The 22,077-nt window shown below is 41.8% G+C and overlaps 1 protein-coding gene across 2 annotated transcripts; it reads right to left on the bottom strand.

The window, feature by feature from the left end:
• Positions 1–938: 938 nt before the first annotated feature.
• pnpla7b (patatin-like phospholipase domain containing 7b) lies at positions 939–21,606 on the bottom strand. 2 transcript variants are annotated; one of them, XM_044110669.1, is made up of 35 exons: positions 21,578–21,606; positions 20,645–20,689; positions 20,178–20,252; positions 19,885–19,972; positions 19,549–19,628; positions 18,432–18,526; positions 17,570–17,710; positions 16,752–16,911; positions 15,220–15,300; positions 14,977–15,105; positions 14,812–14,892; positions 14,588–14,708; positions 14,436–14,501; positions 13,095–13,177; positions 12,819–12,968; positions 12,625–12,702; positions 12,062–12,267; positions 11,852–11,983; positions 11,652–11,775; positions 11,376–11,565; positions 10,503–10,652; positions 9,485–9,548; positions 9,158–9,326; positions 8,600–8,782; positions 8,385–8,503; positions 7,243–7,399; positions 6,944–7,060; positions 6,485–6,554; positions 6,007–6,123; positions 5,243–5,391; positions 5,006–5,158; positions 4,790–4,906; positions 4,308–4,392; positions 4,018–4,139; positions 939–3,225 (listed from the first exon to the last, which is right to left on the bottom strand). In XM_044110669.1, the coding sequence occupies exons 2-35, from the start codon at positions 20,681–20,683 to the stop codon at positions 3,172–3,174; spliced, it is 3,945 nt and encodes a 1,314-aa protein (XP_043966604.1). In that variant the 5' UTR covers positions 20,684–20,689; positions 21,578–21,606; the 3' UTR covers positions 939–3,171. The 2 variants fall into 2 exon arrangements, with proteins under 2 accessions (XP_043966604.1, XP_043966603.1); XM_044110668.1 differs by having other exon boundaries at positions 21,544–21,582.
• Between the last annotated feature and the right edge of the window lie 471 nt (positions 21,607–22,077).

The following is a 22,077-nucleotide window of genomic DNA, read 5'->3' as shown; positions in this document are numbered from 1 at the left end:
ATGTCACACTTGCCAATAGAACGTTGTCTTCATATCAGCAGGATGGAGGATTCAGAGAGAGTGGCCTAGTCCATGCATTGGTCTCGTCGCCTCAGGTTTAGGATGGGAGTTGGTTGGATTGTGCATGGTCGCCCATTTTTATGTTTATTTGGGAATATTTATACATCATCAAGCTGTTGAAATATCCACTGAGGAGCCATTTTCAGTTTTTCATGCGGTGTCATTGCGGTCATGTTACCATGGCGTCTGAAGGTTCCCAGGGCCTTTGGAAGAGCAAAACAGGCGGACAGCATCACACATGTGTTTATGTTTGTGATGGCAGGACAGATAAATCTTTTCCTGGCTTCTCGCACCATGCATCTGGTTTGAAAGTGGTTGTCATGGAGACTTGACGACATCAAGAGGTCACTCTTTACTGCAATTTTTTCTTCTCGACTATTGTGTCCACTGTGTGTTGCAAAAGGACATATGGGTTGTCGTCCCACCTAGTGGCCAGTGCAACAAATAGGACTTCCTCACTCAGATCAACCCAACAGGAAACAGGAAGTCTTTGATTACTTCAGCTCAGTTCAGGCTAATCATTTTGCCTCACAAGAGTTTGATATAAAAAAAAAAAAATTAAAAGAAGATTTCTTTTCCGCTAAATAAAATTAAATCCAATGAAAGGCTTTTTTCTAAGGTTTCCAGTGAGGGATTTTGTTGCTGCAACACAAGAAAAAATTGAAACATCTTTGTCAGTAAATGCAAGAGCATGACCAGCAGATCTGTTGTGTCCTCTTTTTGTTCCTGTAACAACAGTCCTTAGATCTCATCAGTTCCTCTACAGAAGGTTTTTATCCTTCTAGACACTCACTGAGCTCATTTCTGTTCTTCAGAGCAATCAGGTCGTTGAGTCTTCACAGTTAAGATAGAAATAAAAACTATCATCCAACCAAAACTTCCTTACAGTTATCATTGTTTAATTTCACATAAGGCAACGGTTTCACTTCAGTTGTCATAATACGCATCACATATCACTATTTATATCTACATCATCATATGTTAGGAGGTCACTTACAAAGGAATCACAACAGATATAAGTTGAGTTTTTACAAGTGTTAAAGTTAACATTTTATAGCATCAAACACAGAACAGGCAACAGTGGCATCAAGTATTTTCCGAGCTCCAACATTCAGTTTTGTTTTCCAGTCGGAACGCCTGGCTTTGGGTCAAACCCCGGTCAGCAGGAAACAAAATGGCTGCCTTATAGAGCTGCTGTGTTTGACAGGAAAACGAAGCTCAAATAAGACTCACTGTCACGACAATCTGGCAGCGTGTTACAGAGACACTATGTGAGCAGAGCTGCAGCACAAACTAAAATACAAAACCTTTCGTCAACTTAATAATCTGTAAGGCAACTTTAATATAACACTACTGACATTAATAAAACCAGGAAACGTTTAGGCTGCGGAGGTTAAGCTGCCACTGAGCTGCAGTTCATTTAGGTTCAATGAGCTGAATGCAGCCAAACCGATCAGAACACAGGTCACATGTCTGCTTTTGATACAACAGCTCATCAGTGACAAAGTTGAGATTCTACAAAACCTTTAGTGGGGCTGATTTAGTAAATATGAGAAAGCTTTTGACAAGTTCCCCAACCTGAAAAAGGAAGAAGCTCCTCAAACTGTTTAAAATAAAGTTCAAACTTCACAAGAGTAACTTTGTGAGAAACAATCTGTTGCCGTGAGACCCAGCTATTCCCAGTGGTGTCTAAATAAAGGGCGGTTATGTAAACCAAACTGTAAACAATATGCAGTTTTCAATAAAGGATCTCCACTTTACAACCACTAGTTTCCTTTGGCTTTTAGGAGACAGACCCAAACGATGCTTCACTTCCACATCACAGTTTAAAACTCTTGGCTGTCATGAGGACAGTGGTGTCCTCATGGACCCACCGACTGACATCTAACTGTTCTGGGGATGACAGTTAAGGGGTTTTAATCACTTTTAACATTTTGCATTGCTCTATTGCATTAAGTCCAGACAGAAAATTGTTAAAGTTTCATGTTCAACAAAACAAAATGTGGAAACAGAAGAGGCCAGGACTTGTACTTAAAGCTGCAGTTTATAACTTTTATAAAAAAATATTTATTTACATATTTGTCGAAACTGTCGCCATCTAATGACAGTATGATATGAGACAGATAATCTGTGAAAAGGTCGAGCTTTTCCATCTTCCCCCAGTGATAACTAGAAATAGCCAATCAGAGCCAGGAGGCGGATCTTAGCGCTGCCAATCACTCTCTATTTGGTGCTCATACACAGGGTAAGCTGTAACGGTAAAGTGTTTCTCTGCCATTAGCACACTAAGCAAAGTACAAAAGGTTGATTGACAACGCTAAGCCCCTCCCCCTGGCTCTGATTGGTTGTTTTTGGTCAGAACGTTGCATTCCTTCAGACTAGAAGTTTAGAGAAGAATTGGAGGACATCCATCTTTTCAAAGATTATCTGTATCATTTCATACTGAGAGACAACGCCGAGACAACATTAGCAAATATGTAAAAAACATCTATTTTTTAAAATAAAAGTTACATATTGCAGCTTTTAAAGATATTTAGTATTTCTTCTGTACAAGTCTGCGTGACGTTTGAAGAATTCTGACTCATGTTAACAGTTTTTCCACAGAATAAGCATCAGAATATAAATGAAGCTGATAATCTTAAGTAGAAGTTGTGTGAAATTGAATTATGAATAGTTTGAATGGTAGCTGCAGCAGACAGCAGTCAGTATGGATGATGTCACTTCATCTCCAACAGGTCAAAGGTTAAATGCAGAATAGCGGCTGGATTTTTCATTGCATCACTGAAACATTAAACAGACTATGATACAGTTACATGAATTATTGACGTGTTTAAAATTGATTTCTGTTGGACACAATACTTCATGTGATCTTCACAGTGCTATGATATAGTGTAGCTGATGACCGCAGCCCGATTCTCTCTACAGTCACACACTGGTCATCACACCAGGGTCAGCATGAGGTCCAGCACACACACAGAGGAGTTCGGGATCAAACCAACAACCTCTCCTCTACTTCCCAGTGGAAGCGAGCCGGTCCTGCTCAGGTCCACCAGGAGGAGACCAGCTGACTCCTCCCCGCTCTGAAATGGGTTTCCTGTGGTTCCCAGGAGGTCAAAGGTGAGCATTCTGGAGCCGGTGTCTGACTTGGACGGGAACTTCTTCATCCTGTTAAAACAACAACATGTTTATTATCAGGTATTACTCACATTGCTGAAGAAATCTTTAAATGCAGTTTTATTTACATAAATATTCTGCTAATTTTTTTTATTTATTTGAACCATTCTTCTTGTAGGTTGGCCTGATTATCCTGTCCAGATGGAAACGACCATTTGACTTCTAACCATGTAACCTCAGCTGTCAGCCTCAGGTAAAGGTAGGGATGTTCTCGCTGTGAACTGCAGGGGGCGCTGTCCAAGAAACAAGAACCTGCTTGTTTGACCGAAATCTGCAGCTGCTCACATGGTCAACTATGACGGAGTAGTGCAGCCAGACTTAATATAGTTTTTTTTAATTACAAGAATAGTTTGAATATTATGAGAACAAAGTTATGATGTTACTGGAACATAGATTCAATATTATTAGAAATTTTTTAATCAGCGTTGCCAGATTGGGTGTGTTTCCACCCAGTTGGGCTGCATGTCTAGAATCTGTTGAACGTGACATACTCATCAGAGTTACAGGATTAGCTCCGTATTTATAAAACTGATACTAAAGCATAACTTCACAAAATGCTCAACATTCCTCTGATTATTTTTAAATCATTTTTCATGTCGGACTTCTCATATTACTATTTCATCCTCCAAATATTAAGACTTAATTCTGGTAATAAAAATAATAAAAAAAGTCTTATCCTGGCCCTAACATGGCTTATGGGGAAAAGTTTTACAGACAAAGATTAAACTAACCAAAAAATGAATACGACATTAACACATAAACACAGGAGGCTTTAATGCTCACAGTCTCAGCCGTCTCCTCTCCCTCGGTGTGTTCGCTGCCCGGAGTGAAGGCCTCAAAGTCCGACAGAGCGCTTTCCACTGCCTCCTCGTCGTAGTCGGTCTGGTACTCATCGGATGGTTCTTCTGAAAGCACATGAAGCAGGAAACAGTGTGATCATGATTCCTTCTCAGCTTCTGACAGAGACATCATAACCAAACACTAAAAATAAGAAGCCTTTAAGGAGACAGAAGTTTAGGTTTCAATGTTTGTTTCATTCTGTGATGGTTTTCTAAGTCCCACAGCCGACTGACCGTCTATCAGAGCGTTCTTCACTGGCTCAATTCTGGACACGATCTCTGCCAGGTCGGTGAAGGAGGCGTTCGGACATGTGACCACCTAGAAGAGTTCAGCATTTAGAAATAGAATCTGCTCTGGACCAGCAGGTTTTCGGGGAACTTTGTGTAACTTTGGGATGCTGTTCAGAAATCACTGCACTCCTTTAATATTTTATTGTAAAGATAATTCTACAATCAGGCTATGAAGAAAGTAGAACAAGTATTGTGTTTGAGTCAGATACAGCTGCTGTCAGCATCAACAAGATGTTTACCTCTAATTAACATTTCACTGATTTTTTTTTACATTTAATTGTTGTTCATTACATGATAAAACTTCTAATAAAATGTATTATACTGTTCCAGACACAAAACAGCCATTTTTCACTGTGGAAATATTTGATTTTCTATAACAGAAATGCATGCATCCTAATCTCCAGCTGTGATTGGCTGTCACTCACTTGTCCAGCCTTGGTTTTATGGAACTCCTCCTGGTGTCTGTCCCGCAGCATGCTGTCCACCACTCCGCTGCGGTGCCACACGTCAAACAGAGTCTTTCCGTGCTGGTACCCCACCTCCTGAACTCAAGACCAAAGCGACGGCCCTTCCAGCTTCACACACTTTTCACATTTCAAAAGAAAATCCAACAAAAACCAGGAAGACGACGAAAAGCTCACAGCGATTTCATCAAATTTGCCAAAATCCAGCGTTCCGTATCGATCGATGGGCGGCCGGATGTATTCGCAGTAGTCGCTGTTTTTGACCACCTCCAGCTGCCTCACGCAGCAGACGTACGCCAGGCGTGTTTGGATCTCGGCCATGTTCAGAACCTGGAGGGAAGAGGCGGGTCAAACCAGAGTGTGGTCTCTAGGGGGGGGTTACCAACCGCGGCGGGTCTGACACGGCAGCAGTACCTTGACCTTTTCAGCCAGAGGGTTCAATCGTTTCCACAGCAACCACCAGCCGCTCAGGCTGTCGCCATAGTTGGTCAGATTGGTTTCGTTCCGGCTTCCAACATCAATGGCGATGACGACCTTGGCACCCATGGAGCGAGCCACGTCAGCTGATGGAGGAGAGAAGGATTCCCTCAGCACCTGCTCCCCAGTGTCACTTTCCATTATAAATTCAAAATTACAGGTGTCCAGATCCAATAGACCGATATCAACCAAAACACGGACATTGGATCATATCGGCCCTCATCGAAAATCTCAGACAGAAGCACGTCGATAGAAGAACTCCGCTCCAGCATGTAATCAGTAAAACGTTTCTACCCACCAGGGCTTGTATCCCACACAGACCCATTGGTCAGTTGTTCTCTATCCTGGTCAGAACCAGCCTGTTGTTCTACACTGTTTAAGGACCTGGACTCTCAGCTCAGCTATTGAGACTGATGAAGGTCAAATCAGAGGGGAGCTGTGGTTGCAGCAAAAGTCCAGCCAAATGAAAACATAACACTATTTGAATATAAAATCCTTTTAGTAACATGAATCAGTTTTCTTCCATTTCTCTTCTGTGCACTCATTTCATTTCAGCTGCTGCATCACATCCAGATTTTTGCAATGCGCTGTACATGTTTACCAACAAAAACTGTCCCTACCGATTCCATACAGCTAACACTTTAACGCTGCTTGACTTTAAAAGTCTTATTAAGATCCAGTTGGAGCTGCTTGATTCTCACCAGGGAGGTTGTTGATGTACCCTCCATCCATGAGTAAGTGTCCATCTTTGGGATCACAGAGAGGTGGCAGATAACCAGACAGCGACATGCTGGCTCTGACGTAACGCCACAGTGAACCTGCGCAGAGGAGGAGACGAGTGTAAAGGGAAAAAGGATAAAACACTGATAACATGTCTCTGGGACTAAAATATGAAAAAACATGAATGGAGGATGTTCACTTGTTAAGCAAAAAATGTTTAATATATCTGTGATGATTCTGTTTTTATTTTCAAGGCATGTCGTTTCTTTTTTCTGCCTCCTGGAAGTTTCACCTAAAGATTAGCATTAGCGTTAGCTCCTTCAACTCAATGCTGCTCTTTAAAAATCAACCAGCAGGGGGACAAAAAGTCATTTCATCAAGATCTTACTGCAAAAGAAAACACAAGTGGTTTACTATATTTAAAGGAGCTGTAGGAGAAGTGATTCCCGTTTCACCCACCATCAGTGTGAACCCTCATGGAGGAAGCAGTGATATCTGTTGTTATGGTGAAGTATGGCAACCACAGGTCCTGGAGGTGGAGGGGTGACAAAAACACAAAGGAGCAGCACAAGAGAAAACGCTGATCATCGAGGGGAAATAGGAAATGAGTATTTGAGTTTCTCAACTGTCCCTAAAACTTTCGTAGTGAATTAACCCCTAAGGAACCTTTAAATTGACTATACACTTTTATATTTAGCTCCCAAAATTGTGCAACTAATAAAACTGTAACAAAAACTCCTATGTTACGTTTCTCAATTTCACTTCTGAAAATAAAATCTCTGTGATTGTGACAAAACAATAGGAAAAGTTCAAAAGGTGTGAATAAAACTGCAGACAGTTTGGGGGTAAGCTCTGCTCCACAGCTTTACTGTCCTGCCACTGCTGTTGGGGGAGGCTGGTGCTCAAAACCTACGGTACCTCAATCTGTTTGTCCTTGAAGATGGAGCTAACGCTGTAGTTAAAGGAGGCTCCAGAAAACATGGAGGTCACGGGGTAGGTCAGGTCCAAGATCTTCTTAAAGTACGACGTCATTCCCTGAACAAAACCGCAACGAGGGACAAGAAGTGAGGAGAATGGTGCCATAATGAGGATCAAGGCTTTCCAAGGTGTGAATCTTTTGCTAAAAACACTCAAAAAATCAAAGAGTTGCTAAGTTTTGATGAAGATTATGAGAAGGTATCAGAAATGTGAAATGAAAGTGGAGTAAGTGAACACACCATAGCCCACTCCCGAGCCCGGACCCTCATCCGACTGCTGCTCTTTTCCTCGGCGTACAGCGCTCCCATGAAGGAGCCGATGGAGGTGCCGCCCACCACGTCCACGGGGATCCCGGCTTCGATCAGCGCACGCAGCACGCCGATCTGAGAGCAGCCTCTGAAAGCACAGCCATGCAATCGCTATGGATACAAGCAACCACCAGTCTCATATCATTTATTCAAGAGAAACACTTCTGTTATCACCTCAGACTAATCATGGGACAAACATCTTAGAAACTACATCAACAACTGATCCTGTTTCTTACTAACAACAGTGCAGCTGCAGGTCCTGGTCCTCGTGCGCACAAAACGTTTTTCTGTGGACAATATCAAACTACAGAGCGTCAAAACTCACCTAAACACACTGAAATCTGACTACATTCAGTTATTTACGCCAAGAAGTTTCAAACCCTATGTCTTTTCATGATTTTAATATTTTATTGTTGAAACGTAAACGATGAAACTGAACCGCGTTTATCCTCAGACAATAAGCTAACATGCACACAAAATAAACAAAACAAAGATAAAAGTATGTGAAGACCTCGCTCGAATGTAAATAGTATTGTGGGGAGAAACACAGAGCCTCACATGGACATCATGGATCAAGCTCACCATTATTTCTACGTGTGTGTGTGTGTGTGTGTGTGTGTGTGTGTGTGTGTGTGTGTGCTGCTTTCTCAGGTGTCACTGAGTAGAAAATAAGTCCTACCTTGTCAGAGCTCCAGGACAAGCCAGAGCAGTGCAGGGAAAAAACAGGTTAAACACAAAACAAACAGTCCTTTTAATGTGATCCATACAAACATACGCAAGCAATAACTGTCTGGATGAGGAAATTAAATGTCTAAAGCTCCACCCTAAAGGTTCTGTCTGGGTCAGACCCAAAGTAGAGGTGCACCGATTGCAGTTTTCAAGGCTGATTGTCGATCACCAATCGTTCAGAAGCCTGACCTGCAGTTTATCGGCTCATCAGTGCTCCCCTGATCCAAAGCACAATTTCCTGAGCAGCGAGGTCTATTTCTATGCTGGGAGTTTTCAAGTTTAGAAATGGACTGGGAGGAAGGATCCAGAAGGGGAAACAAGTCTAATATTGAATGAATGGGTACCTGGCGCCCCCTCCACCCAGAACCAAGGCGATGCTGTTTCCTGTCAGGATCCTGGCCAGGCGGGAGAAGTCAGAGTGACGATCTGGACATTTTTCAAACACGCGCTCGTACAGCTCTCTCTGCAAAACAGAAACAAGCTTCAATGTGGAAAATGCTCCAGAAGGTCCCAGCAGGTGAGTACTGCCTCATAACCCATGGAGGTTCAGGTTCAGTACCAGCTTGGGTAAGCTCCTTTTGGAGAACACTCTGCGGGGACAGGACAGGTGGTGGTGTCTGGAGATCCAGCTGCGCATGTTGAGCCACTCGGCGGTCCCGCTGGGCGGCGGGCCGTCCTCCCTGTGCAGCAGCACCAGCTGCTTCTGGGCTCGCACTGAGCTGCTCTCCAGCATCCGCTCCAGCTGCAGCAGGGACGGTTTTCAGGAGGCAGAAGGAGACCAAACATTACGACACTGTTGTAGATTCCATCTTTTCCTCTGTCTCTTTTAGTCTACTTTTTAATCTGCTGACACGCACACGCCGCAGCTTACACAACCATGTTTTTGTATGACTGACGTCAGACATACAAAAACAGACTGAAACTGATTAGACAACCCTTTGAGGGTACAGATTGCAGAAAACAATAAGCTCAACATGAGCTGCAGTCTTGGCCTCACTTGGTTCCTTCCATAAGGTGTGCTAAGTGTGGCCCCAGTGCTGGATGGTGAATGTAACTCTGTTATTATGTTATTCACTTCTCTGGGATCATATAATATATGGAGGTGGATGTCTCTGACCTCGCCCACAGTGGGCTCCTGCTCCCCCAGCCCCACAATGATGATGCAGTCGGCCTGACGGATGCAGCGCTGGGTCCAGGGTGTGAGGCCGGAGTCGGACTGGTAGAGGACTATCCGGTGGATGTCTTCCTGCTGGCCGAGCCAGCTGGACAGACGGTACTCATGGACACTTTGTAAATAAAGAGTTCAGCAGATTAAATGAATGAATAATCTGCTGGAAGTTTTAGATTATCAACCAGAAAGTTTTACTCCATGCTTGCAGATCTTACACTAAAGATGCAATGAAAAAGGAAAAGTTTCTTAGAGTTCGTATAATCAGTGACTAACCTGTCCAGGGCAGCAGAGCCCAGTTTCTGTTTGATGATGTCGCTAGTCAGCAGCAAGGTAGGGCCTGGTAGATGACCATAACAAAAAAAACAACTGTTTACATAGTAACATCCTTTACTATGACTTGGCACTAATAAATAAATGTTAATGTGCTGACAAAGAGTTTAACTTCCTGTCTATCTTGCTGTTTCTCTCCTGAAATAAAAGTCTCTTTACTTCCTGGTTTGGTCTATCTGCAGATTTCCTCAGAACAGTGGGAACCAATAATACAGTCAGAACAGGAACGTACAGCGACATAGATGCAGTATTTCACTAAGTAACATCACCACAAGTCTGAAGCTGCATAAAACCAAATAACGTCCATACTTCTTCACGTGATCCCAGAAAATATGTCAGCTCCACCTATAGAATCAGTGCCTTGCAAAAGTATTTCACCATCATAGAATATGAATAGCTGAATGGTACAAGGAAAATAAGAGAGGTGATTCAGAATCTTCAATAAAAGTCTACAATGCATGGCGTGCATTTGTATAAAATGATACCAGGTTTTTACAGACAGTACAAGAACGTCAGTATAGGTACTTGCTGGTACTGAGTAGTCGGTACTTATACTTCATACAGTAACTTTTGGAACAAATGCATTTTATTTAGAACAGGGCAGCGTACAGTCACAAATCATAAGCAGAGCAGAACATGTAGATTATATAATCTTCAAATGCTAAAAAGATAAATTTTTCACACCTAATCTTTTCAGGTTTTTATTTTTTTCCAGTAATGAGTAGCTTTATGTCAGATTAAATCTCTATAAATTACACTGAATATTGTTAATGTTAGGTGATGAAATGTGGCACTGTGCACTGTATAAACATCCCTTCTGACAACATGAGGCAAGATGTGAAGAGTTTTCCTGACACTTGCAGCTTCTGAGGACAACAGTAAGAAGGCAGCGTGTCTGTGTGTGTGTGTGTGTGTGCGTGTGTGTGTGTGTGTGTGTGTGTGTGTGTGTGTGTGTGTGTACCGATGCCGCTGAGAGCATGCTGGAGCTCCAGAGTGAAGGTGGTGAGGGGAACGTCGTCCGACACGGGCAGGATGGCCACAGTGGACAGATTAGAGGCTGGATTCCCGGCATCCCACTTGCTGGTGGGCGTCTGAAGGCCCAGACCGCGACCTGGAGGACAAAAAAAACATTTCTGTTGGGAAAAGATTTTTGATCAAAGAACAACCAGCGCTGGTTTTCGCTGGTTTTCTTTTGCTTTGTTTAGATTGCATAAAATATTTTAAATATATCCATTAAAACGTGATAACAGTTGATCTGGGTTTGTTACTTTGAGCTCAAGTCAAAAGAACAAACAGGAAGAATGCCTTTAACTGGTTCGTTGGTGTCTACAGAAAAATTTATCATTAAAAAAAACATCAACAAAGACTTAACCTGGGGGGAGGGTGAGACACTGGAATCAAAAGTAAGAAGAGAATGGATAGGTTGGATTTGGCACCAATGAGGAGAACCTCAGACTTGCTGTGGTTTAGTTGAAGAAAGTTTTTAGTTTGACAGATACAATCAGTGAGGGAGGAGGGCAGAAGAGAGACAAGGATTTAGTCGTGATGTAGAGCTGGGTGTCATCAGCACAACGGTGAAAATGAACATCAAATTTGAAGAAGATATTGCCAAGAGGAAGGATGTAAATGATGAAGAGGAAGGGCCTCAGGAGAGAGGTGACAGTGGAGGGGGTTCAATTAAAGGACTTGAGTTGTATAAACTGAGTGCAGCCAGAGAGGTAAGGAGGAAACCAGTCAACCAATTAAACCACTTCATTGACTCGGCTGCAGTATTGACTAAACTGTAGTTGGAACTGCAGCTGTGGCGGTTTGGAAACAATCTTCGTGTGATTACCGGTCAGAGGCCCGTTGACCTGCTGCATGTTGCCCAGGATCTTCTGTCCCAGCACGTGGATCAGCCTGGTGACCACCTGAGGATATCTCCTCTTGATGGAGTTCAGCGCTCCTTCAGGCAGCTTGGCCAGCTCCGAGTCCCTGACAGCGTGGACCGTGGTGACTCGATTCAGGTGTGTCAGGGCCTCCACCTGGTCAGACGCAGAAACCTGAGCTGTTCTTCTGTTCTCTTGAACGTTTTAACAGGGTTGTGGACACCAACGCGTCGGCAGCTCACCACACCAATCAGGTCGCCGCGGCCGTACTCCCCAGCCAGCTCCTTCTTGCCGTTATCCTTGGCGATGACAGAGCGCAACCGACCGCTGAGGACGATGAAGGTGCTGTCTGACTTGTCTCCTTGTCTAAAAGCAGAGAATTGGGCTGATTGCTGAGTTGGACATCTGTTCAATATGAACAGCGTTGCCTGGTTGAGCATACCTGTAGACGGCGCGGCCAGCCTCTACAGCCATCCAGTCCAGGGCGAAGTCGATCTGCCTGACAAACGATGACATCCTCTTCACCACCGTGTGGGCTACGTTCAGCACCACCCTCGGCTCCTCCCGCATTATCCTGTCGTTACACACACCGAGATCATCACACATTATACATGATGAGAAGACGGAGGTGTTGTGGACAGTGTGGACCTACTCGTAGAAGTGGGCCTTGGATACGGAGAGGAAGGTGCAGTCTCGGTGGGCTCGCACGGTGAAGATGAGGGGCTCCCCTGTGAGGACGGCCAGGTGACCCACCATCTCTCCCGGGTGAGTGACGAAGAGCAGACACTCTTCCTCACGGTCGATCATACGCTGGTAGACATGGAGCAGCCCTGAGATGACGAACGCCACGCTCACATCCTGAAAGAGGACGATCACCAAGGTTGTTTGTTTTTCAAAAAGTCTAATCTAAAACACAACCGATTACGTCAAAAAATAGAAACTCTTTAAGGGCCTAGCTAAAGTTTTCACAGACTTCGAAAAGAAAGCTTTAACAAAAAGTATATTTGTGTGTTAAAACAGATTTAAAGCTCTAACTATGCTGCAAAAATATTGGATTATTTGAGTATTTGCTTTTTTTTTGCTGCTATTTTGCTACAGATTTTTTTTCCCTCCAGAGAAGGAGATGCCCTCAGCATGTCTATAAGCCTTGCCTTTTAAAAGTTACAGACATTTCATTCTTACAGTAGAAATATATCATGTTTCTGTTGGACTCACTTGATCTCCTTGGTGAGCTACCTCACACCCAGCTTTGACCTGGCGAAGGGTGACCCTTCCTTCCAACAGACTGGGGTCCTGTTGAGCAACGCCAGCAGATGATATTATTCATTTCTATATTAATAATCATACTACCATAAAACATCCACCTCAGCTTACTGGGAGAAACCTGAAAGATTTCCTGTGAAGGCTACCTGCAGCTGGATGACCTTCAGCAGATCCTTCTTAGCAGCCTGGAAGATGACGTTGACTTTGCTGTGTTGGACGGCTCCTCCTCCGGGCTCACCGTAGTGATAAACAGCAGAAGGAGAGTGCTGCACAGTCACACTCTTCTTCAGAATAGACTGAGGAGACATCACCGTTCAGACTGAGAATGTGTGAGCCAAACGAGTGACGCTGCAGCTTCCCAGCATCCTGATTCAAGCTAATTCATTTTAACAATGAAACAAAGTGAATTGTTCAACAGAGACCTTAACAGAGCCTTGGTTCACAGCCTCTTCTTTGGCAGACTGAGTCTGATCAAACACTCTGGCAACCTCTGAAGGGCCATCGACTGCAAAACACGCATGCACACACACACACACGCACGCACACACACACACACACACATACACACCCAAGTTAGAATAGCTACAGTGTAGTATCTCTATATCCCGCTACATGTTAGAGAATTTATTACAGACCTGTGGAGAAACAGTTTTTTCACAGCAAAAAAAATTTAAAGAAGCAATCTGCTAAAAATTTAATGGAAATATTGTTTTTTAATGTCTGTTTTTTTTTTTTTCAATCTGTAAAATCTGAAGCTATATTGGAAAATGTGTAGCAAAAGAGTGACCGTCACACATCACCCCCAAGATGAAAGCTAGCTACAGCTGATTAGCTAAGCAGAAGTCAATATTAAAAGACAACTGTAACTGACTAAGGACTGGGGGAGGATCACCTTCCAGCAGGACAATGACTGTAAACATACAGCCACAGCTACAATAGAATAGAATAGATAGACTGAAGGATTTTAGTGTGCTAAAATGGCCTTGCCAAAGTCCAGACCTAAATCCAACTAAGAATCTCCAGCAACACTGGAAAATGTATTTTTACAAAGACTCCGCAGCCAAAATGTCTGACCTGGAAAAGAAAAATGAGAAAAAAAGTGCAGTGTCTAAATGTGCCAAACTGCTACAGAACCATCATAAAAATCGTGCAACTGTAACCGAAGCAAAAGCTGGTTTTACAAAACATGGACACAATGAGGGCGCATTCAAATGCACATCAAATTTTTTCAGATATTCTTTATTGAAAAATCTTGTATTCTTTTTCTTCTACTGTTTAATTGGTTAACTATAACTTATTATTCCTGAGTTCTGTCGCTGTAGCATGACAAAATGTGAAAAAGCCTTTGGGGTAAGAATACTTTTCTAAGAGCACAAAACACAACACTAAACATCGGACACAGTAATGCAAAGTAAATGTGTCATTTGCTGTGCATCTGTAAAACTGTTTGTTTTACAGTTTTATAGACTAAACTGTAAAACAAACTAAGCTGGCAACAAAAGGTAGTACAACCTATCTGAAAATGTCCAAATTGTGAAGTTAAGTTATTTTGCGGAGAAATCAAATTTACATTCTTATGTATAAGTTGTACACTGACTATTTTACATTGTATCAAAGTGCTGTTCCATGAAAAAATGCAATATTTACTGAAATATGAGGGGAATACTCACTTTTCTGAGATACTGTATGTATTTTCTTAACTTTTCTTTCCATGATTGTCTGTGTTTGTGATTATGCATGAGCACAACGTTACACATGCGTACCTGAGCCCGGCATGGAGTGAGATTTCTTGTATTTAGCTGCAGCCATGTCCCCTCCGCTGAACCTTTCTGTCATGAAAGAAAAACAAAACTTCAGATGAAAATGATAAGAGCAACGTCACAGAACCCCTGGAGATGCGGGACTCATTTCCAACCTGCATCAGCTTTTTCAGAGCCCGTGTCTTCAGAGTGGGATGGCTGCCTACGAAACCCTTTGTGTTGATGAGCCTCACCCAGAACATTGGCTACGGACACCAGAGAAATAGCCTGACTTTCCTAATACACAAATAAAAAATAAAAATAAAAAGTCTTAAAAGTGTTTCAATTTATTCTCAAACAATTAACAAGTTTCTCATGTTTTCTGGTGCAATTACAGTACCGGGTTGAAAAGCTCAGTGGTAAGGCCAAGGTAATTGTGTAAGGCAAGAAAGGTCACTCTCTGGAGACGCACCATAATAATCTAGAGGGAGAAAGAATCTCAACGATATGCAGTATGAACATATTTTTAAAACAGCGTCTGTATCGACATGCAGCGGAGGTTTACCTGAATGACGCGGACCAAAGTCTCTGGGTACTTTTCAAAGACGGACTGAAAGGCCACGGCTGGAAGACGCAGGACGGTGGACGGAACTGCAGCCCTGGCGGACACTGTTTTATAAGGAGCTGGGTAACCCTGAAATTCACAGAATGCACTGGCTGACAGGAAGGGGGCGCTCTGGATGAGAGACTGTTCAATAACAACAAAGAGCAGCAAAGTAGGTGAAAGAGAAAGAGGCTGTAGACCTACGGTGATGATGTCCAGGATACTGAGCAGACTGTGGACGCTGTCTCCTGGCAGGACGTCCTTCACAACCGCGTCTGTCCCATCCTGAAGGACAGAAAGAAACCCACAACACTCTGGATGAGGATGAGAACAGAGTAGCAGACAGCGTCAGGAACTGCTCCGAATTCATCTGGAATTTATTCCAGATTTTTAGTGAACCCATTCAAACTGCCGGACAGCAACAAATGACTCTTAATAAATTAATCTGATGATTAATAGATAAATCAGAAATAATTTGGCACATTTTGCTAATTTTCCATTTAACAATTTGAGACTTTTTTTAAATATAGACATACATAAAAAAAGCATATAAAAAAATCAATTCCTGTGACACGGGTTCTAAGACTATAACCAGATGTTTAACTTTTGTGTTTTGTGTAGTTGATTGCTTCACCAATAATTGCATCAGCTATGAAAAAAAATTTCTAATGCCAATATGTTCTCCTTCTCATGCTGTAGCACTTTCCTTCTGATCCAAAATACTTTCCCAAACCTAGACACTAAAAAGCTTTGGCTGACTTGGATTATTTTATTACAAAGTCCAAATATTTCAAAGTTGTACGCTGGTAGCTGGTTACACAGATGCATCTTGTTCCTGAGGCACATTCTGCAGTACAACACTTCTACAAGCCTACGTAGGTCTTGCAGAATTGCCAGTAATAACCCTGGTTACGAACAGCAGCAGCATTAACCATTACATAATCCTGGAAACATCCCAATAAAACCAGTGACATATAACTGGCATCATAAATCTTCTGCTGTGTGTCGGCCCTGGCTGGTGACCGGCTTGGACAGAAACTTCAAAAATCTGTTGTTTCTGTCTTGTTAGTGAATGCACCATGACTTGCAGTAAAACATCACTCTTCTATGTGGACACTACTGACGGAGGAAGACTCAAAGTTAGCTATGTTTTATTGTGTAGTAGTATTTGACCTGTCAGACTTTGTAGTGGAACATCCTGGACTAGAAAATTTTGAAAAATGTTACAGTATAAATAAATATGTACATCCTGTAGAATAAACATGTATGAAAGGCTAATGCTAGGCTAAAAATGCTAACGCTGTCACTATTTTGTGGATTTTAAAACAGTAACTGTTCTTTACATAGTGGAGTGACATTATCTCTGCTCCTAATATAGAAAAATATATCTTTACTTACAGCAGGAGGATCCAGCAACAAGTATGTTGAGTATTGTTTTGAGATTTTGTATTATTTTGAAAGTGAACTGAGAATTGTCTAAAATTGGTATCAGCAGGTCAAGGCTTTAAAAAAAAATACTTGCACCACAAAAGTCTGATCAGTGCATCTTGAAACAAACATTTTTTATAACTGACTTTATTAAGTAAACAGCTTATTTATGTGACTTGTTCAAAATATTCCAGATAGTAAAAGCAGTAGTGGAAAAAAAAAATCAGCTAAAACATATGAAGTTTAAACAGAAGTCAAATGATCCAATAACCATATTTTCTGTGAAGCTTTGAGAATTTCAGTCTTACACTCTCATGGATGCAGAGCTCCAGGCGGCCATCTTGAACAACATAAATGCTGTCATCAATGTCACCAGGTCGGAAGAGCCCCTCCCCCTGGTGCAGCTGGATCAGCACCATGTGGCGGCAGAGTTCCAAGAAGAGAGGCTTCTCAAAGTGGCCGAGCACCCTGAATGCAACATTCTGACAATGACTGACAACATTCAACCTTAATATAACACTTCCTTTACTATTAGCCAAATGCAAAGAATCAAACGATTCATTCTAAGCTACTAATAATGGCAGACATGAACTTAGGAGAGGGAGAAAGACATTAGCTGTGTTTCTGTTACAAATGTGTGCAAACCTTAAAATTAGGAAACAAAGTGGAATGAATACAATGTAACACTGGGGAGTGTGTTACAGAACAAGCTCGCATCCTATAAGGTATTGCTAAAATAACACTTATTTTTGGGCTGTTTTCACATGTTGTCATCAATAGCTGAATGTAGTGTGAAGCGCTTTGGAGTCTTCTGGACTTATTAAAGCTCTATACAAGTAAAGGCTGTTTACCATTTGCTCAGAGATGCACACAGAAAGAAGGAACCCAGGCAGGGTTTACTGCTCATCCTTTTACTTTAAAGACTAAACCACCAAAGAAAGGATGCAGAAGAATCTTTGATAGATAGTAATATCAAGACTACCCCCATTGATTCATCAACTCTAATGTTCCTAGTGAGGGAAAATGGTTCAGTTCAGATCTCTGGCTGATTGCTTGGTGCGTCTCTACTGGGTACAAGTAGAGACAAAAAACCAAAAACAAAGAAACTCTGGTGTTCTTTACAAACCTGACGTTCTTCAGCATGTAGAGCACCTCCGAGGGCAAGTGGGAGTTCTGCACATCGAACTCAGTGAGATCAGCTTCGAGCAGGCAGGGAGGGGGCTCTTTGGGCTGCAGGGTGGGCGGTTCCTTCCGGATGCGCAGAATCCTAACCAGCACATCAAGAAAACGAATCACTGGATCAAATCTCATGCATGGCATGTATGAGATTAAAGTTGTACAACAACTTAAACTTATCAGTTTAAATTGTGGTCAGTTCATGGTTGGAGGTAACTTTCTTCCACCTGAACTTCAGAATAAACACTGAGATGCTCTGATACAATTGTTTTCTTGGCTTATCTTTTGGTAACACTTGATTTCACGAACATGAAGGAATCTTTATGAATGTCTGTGACTGTTGTCATAGTGTCATTCGGTAAATAATGACACTTTTAATGCAAAGTTATTCTAAAAGTTGCATTTCTATCTCCTAGACCAAAGTGGATAATGAGGTCATTTTTATTTTAAAAGTGGAGAAAATGAGCTAAGTGAAATTTCAACAAATTACACACTAAATGGCAACAATTTATGTTTTTGTTTTTTTCTTTTTGCATTATTGTAAATTCCTCCGCCCTTTTGTTTTTTTTTTATTTATGTGTTTTTTTACTTCACTTACTTTTGCATTTATTTTAGCATATATTTACTTCCTTATATTATTATTATTATCTATTTTTGGAGGTGTTTAGCATGTGCTCTTTGTTCCTACAAACATGCATCTTGAAGTTAATTGTGTATACAATATCTTTATGCTCCACATTGTGGTATATGTAAACACCCTTGTTCTGTATGCAAACACATCAATAAAAATATCAACCAGAAAAAGCTCTCACTTTCGTGCTATGGACAGGACTTTGGTCCTCTTCCTTACTCTCTGCCGTGAAGCTGAGTTTGAATTGTTGGCAGGAGTTGTGGACAATGTCTGAACCTAAAGCAGAGAAACAAAACACAGTGATTTACAGATGGCAAGCAGAGGTTCACATCCAGACCAAAACAGGAACCGTGCAAAGCAGAACTACAGGCTGAGAAAGTGGGACAAGATAAATAAGCTTCAGGACAGTTGAGAGAGAGCCATGATGCTCTCAGTCTGATGGCTGTGTGCTGCCACCTGTAAACATCTGTCCACTCTGTGATGTGGAGAGATTTGGACAATGGTCAAAAGAGAAAAACTGAAAGGAGGTGCTGATGTTCTGCAGGAAGTAACAGGATAGACAGATGTGCTTTATGAAGTGTCTGCTGTTGGGCCAGAAATAAAGGCAGAAAGAATGCCCAATTCTTTGTCCCGATTTCCTTACTTTTGGGAGATCAGTGATCAGCCAATGCTGGCATTTGAAGCTGTTCTTTTCCACCGATCTTATCTACCTTTGCAAAGATTTAAAAATCAGCCACTGTCCGTCCTCTTCTGTGCTGGTTTTGACAGAGGTTTGACTGACAGACCAGGTCATGTCTGTACATTTACAGTTAGCACTCGTCACCCCACTGTTAACTCAACAACTCTCTTGCTACATTTAGCAATATTTCAGATTTTTTTTAAAATGGAATCGGCTGAAACCTGAATCGGCAGGTCAGGCTTCTTAAATATTGGTAATAAGGGATTGACCAGAAGCTGCAATCGGTGCACCCCTATCTCAATCAGTGGATTGAACCTTCTGAGCATCACCTGCTTACAGTGGGGGTGATGTGACCTTTGCTATCAGGAACTGAGAGTCACCTACAGCACTCAGCTACATCAGCTTGTTTGTCAAATTGTAACCAGAGAAAAACCTATGAAGTCTGAAATGTAAGGTGAGAGGCACAAGAGTCTGGACCACTGATGGTGAAACCTCTGATGTGCACTAAATTTAGCAACAACACAAAGTCCTGTAAACACAATATTCACACACTTTACTGGAAGGAAGTGCATACTGATCAAACCAAGGAGACTTCTTGCCTGTTTTAGACCGCACTGACCTTTCTCATGATCTTCCTGCCGTAGAACATCACCTTGTCCCTCTTTCTGAAGCGGTAGTGAGGAACGCCGGCCTGCTCCTCTGAAACAACCACATGCTCTCAGTCAGACCAGCAAACAGGGTCATGAAGTTCAATGTGCCCCAATGTAAGTTGTCTAGCAATCATGATATCAGTGTGTGAATGTGTGTGTGAAAGTGACTGAGAGAATGGGGCTGTTGTATCGAATGCTTTGGGAGGTCAGTATTAATACACATAAATTCTGTCCATTTACCATGTGAAAGAGCTAACATGCAGTGCAGTAGAGCTGTAATGTGAACTTGTAAAAAAGACACCAACTTGATTTTTTGTATCTTCTGTAGAGAAACAGCACAACAACTCCCAGAACAGAGACAGTGATCACAGCTCCAACCAGAACAAAAATCCACTGGAAGAAAAACACAACAGAGACAGAAAGTTCAAGCAGTTCAAGCCAGCTCACCAAAACCAGAACTGTCTCTGGTACCAGATGCTAAACATACAGCAGATACTGTAGGGTATTCACAGGTCTGCAAACTGCAGAATATGAAATATTTCATTTAAAAAGGAAGGCTGCAAAACATATTGTCAAAATATTGTGCTGTAGGTCTCACCAAACTGGCTTCAGTCCGTTCCTCCACAAACTGCTCCATCTTGGCTCGGATCTCACTGGTGAGTGGACCCAGGTTCTGAAATATTCAACACAGAAGCAAACCCAGCGGATGAAACAAACTGGACCCGAGACAGGCTGAGTCTGGAAGTACTAAATGAGTATTACAATTCAATTAGTAAACCAACAAACTCCATTCAGTGGAGTACCTTCAGTAAGGTCCGTACTTAAGTACATTTTTGAGCACCTTTACTTTACTTGAGTATTTATTTTTTTGGAAAACTTATGACTTTTGTCGCCACTACATTTCTAGAAAGCTTGTCGTTACTCGCTCCCCTGAGCAGTGTGCCATATCCTCCATTGATTACAGATAATTAATTATCATATTACGATCTTCTTTGGGTACCACCAGAGGCAGCTGAGTGGTACTAATATGAAACTAAATAATCCTGACATTGAGATTTTACGTACCGGGTAGACACAGCTTTCCTCCTCATCCTGGCTGTCCATGCCTGCCTGGGGAATTTAAAAAATAAAAAAAGAAAGAAAGATCACAGACCAATAAAAATATCTCTCAGTGGAAAATGATATTTAAATCTTAGGCATGTTATCATCTGAGAATCGATTACATAGAAACATACTCTCCCTGTGTGCTTCACTGAAGTCATTTTGCCAGTAAGCTGATCTGCCCTGGACGCCAGGAGAAAGAACAACACAGAGCAAATGCTCGGAGAGATCTGGGTTAAAGATCACCTCCATTTCTCAGGCTCACTCCGAACTAGACCCTGGAGTTAAACACGTCCCCCCTAAAGGGTCCGGATAAAGGCTCCAAAGCTCACTTGGATTAATAGATTAAAGCTCATTATTAATTAAACTTTTTTTACGTTTGTTTTTGACTTGTTTATTTTCTTTTCCTCTCCTCTCATGTTTTACTGTAAAGCCAGTCGTTTCTGCTCAAGTTCGGTGTCTTTGGCCGACTTCAAATTGAGAAGTGACCTTTAAATACACTGGAAGCAACGAAGAGAGAAGCTTCGTTCTCAACAGGATTTAATATTTCAAGCGGCTCGGAGTCATGTGGCTGGCTGTCAAAGTCAGATATAGAGTTTAAGTGAAGCTCGTCGGTTGTTTCACCGAGTTAACGTCACGTTTAGTGTGGAAAACTACATTTCTAAAACTTGTTGATTAATGTTAAAAGTTGGGAGTTTATTCTCAGTTTTAAAGCAGTGTTTACTACATTACAAGCCGTCGACTCACAACACTGAAACAAGAAAATAAACGCTGAAAATAATACACTTAAAAATGCTGGAGGAATTTTCTACATTTACTAAAAAGTTTTTTTCTGAAACAGCGTAAACAATCTTCATACGTACCTTCTTTAAGGCGCAATGTTTTTTGTATACATACCTTAAACTTACTACTACCCTGTGACGGTATACAACTTCCTGCCAACATTTCAAAATAAAACCATATTTGGTCAAAGGAAAGCTACATTAAGGACAGATCTAACCCTTGCACCTGAAATTGGATGCCCTCAAAGGCTTCACAAATAAAAATCTATATTCTTATTCACAATCACCATTCATGTTCTAAAGGTCTTGTATTGCAGCTGAATGGTCAGTTTTGCAGAATATGTTCGAATAACACACTCAGATATGTTTTTCTCAATACTGTAAATGCTCTTTTGTCATGACATCTGTTTTCTGTTGTTTAGCTGTTGAGTCCCACATCCTTCATTCCTCCTTGGTTTATAGCACATAGATCCAGGTTGTCCAGGTTGTCTCTTGAGGACATCATGACCCAGACATCAGAGGACACAGATTCAGTATTCCTCGTGCAAGTTTATGTTTTTCAGCAAACTGTTGCTGAAAAACAAGAAATTATGAAGTTTTTGTCAACATTTCCTG

The sequence above is a fragment of the Gambusia affinis genome, linkage group LG03, assembly GCF_019740435.1.
Source record: "Gambusia affinis linkage group LG03, SWU_Gaff_1.0, whole genome shotgun sequence".
NCBI lineage: Eukaryota > Metazoa > Chordata > Actinopteri > Cyprinodontiformes > Poeciliidae > Gambusia > Gambusia affinis.
The sequence above is the reverse complement of the archived record's forward strand: the minus strand, read 5'-3'. Positions and strand labels throughout refer to the sequence as shown.

What these genes read in the sequence shown, in the direction of transcription:
- pnpla7b (XM_044110669.1), bottom strand. Translation starts at nt 20,683, where the DNA reads ATGGACAGCCAGGATGAGGAGGAAAGCTGTGTCTACCCG. An exon ending in GCAGGAAGATCATGAGAAAG is followed by an intron (nt 18,527 to 19,548) that starts GTCAGTGCGGTC and finishes TCTCTGCTTTAG; the next exon opens with GTTCAGACATTGTCCACAAC. An exon ending in GGTCAACGGGCCTCTGACCG is followed by an intron (nt 10,653 to 11,375) that starts GTAATCACACGA and finishes TTTGTCCTCCAG; the next exon opens with GTCGCGGTCTGGGCCTTCAG.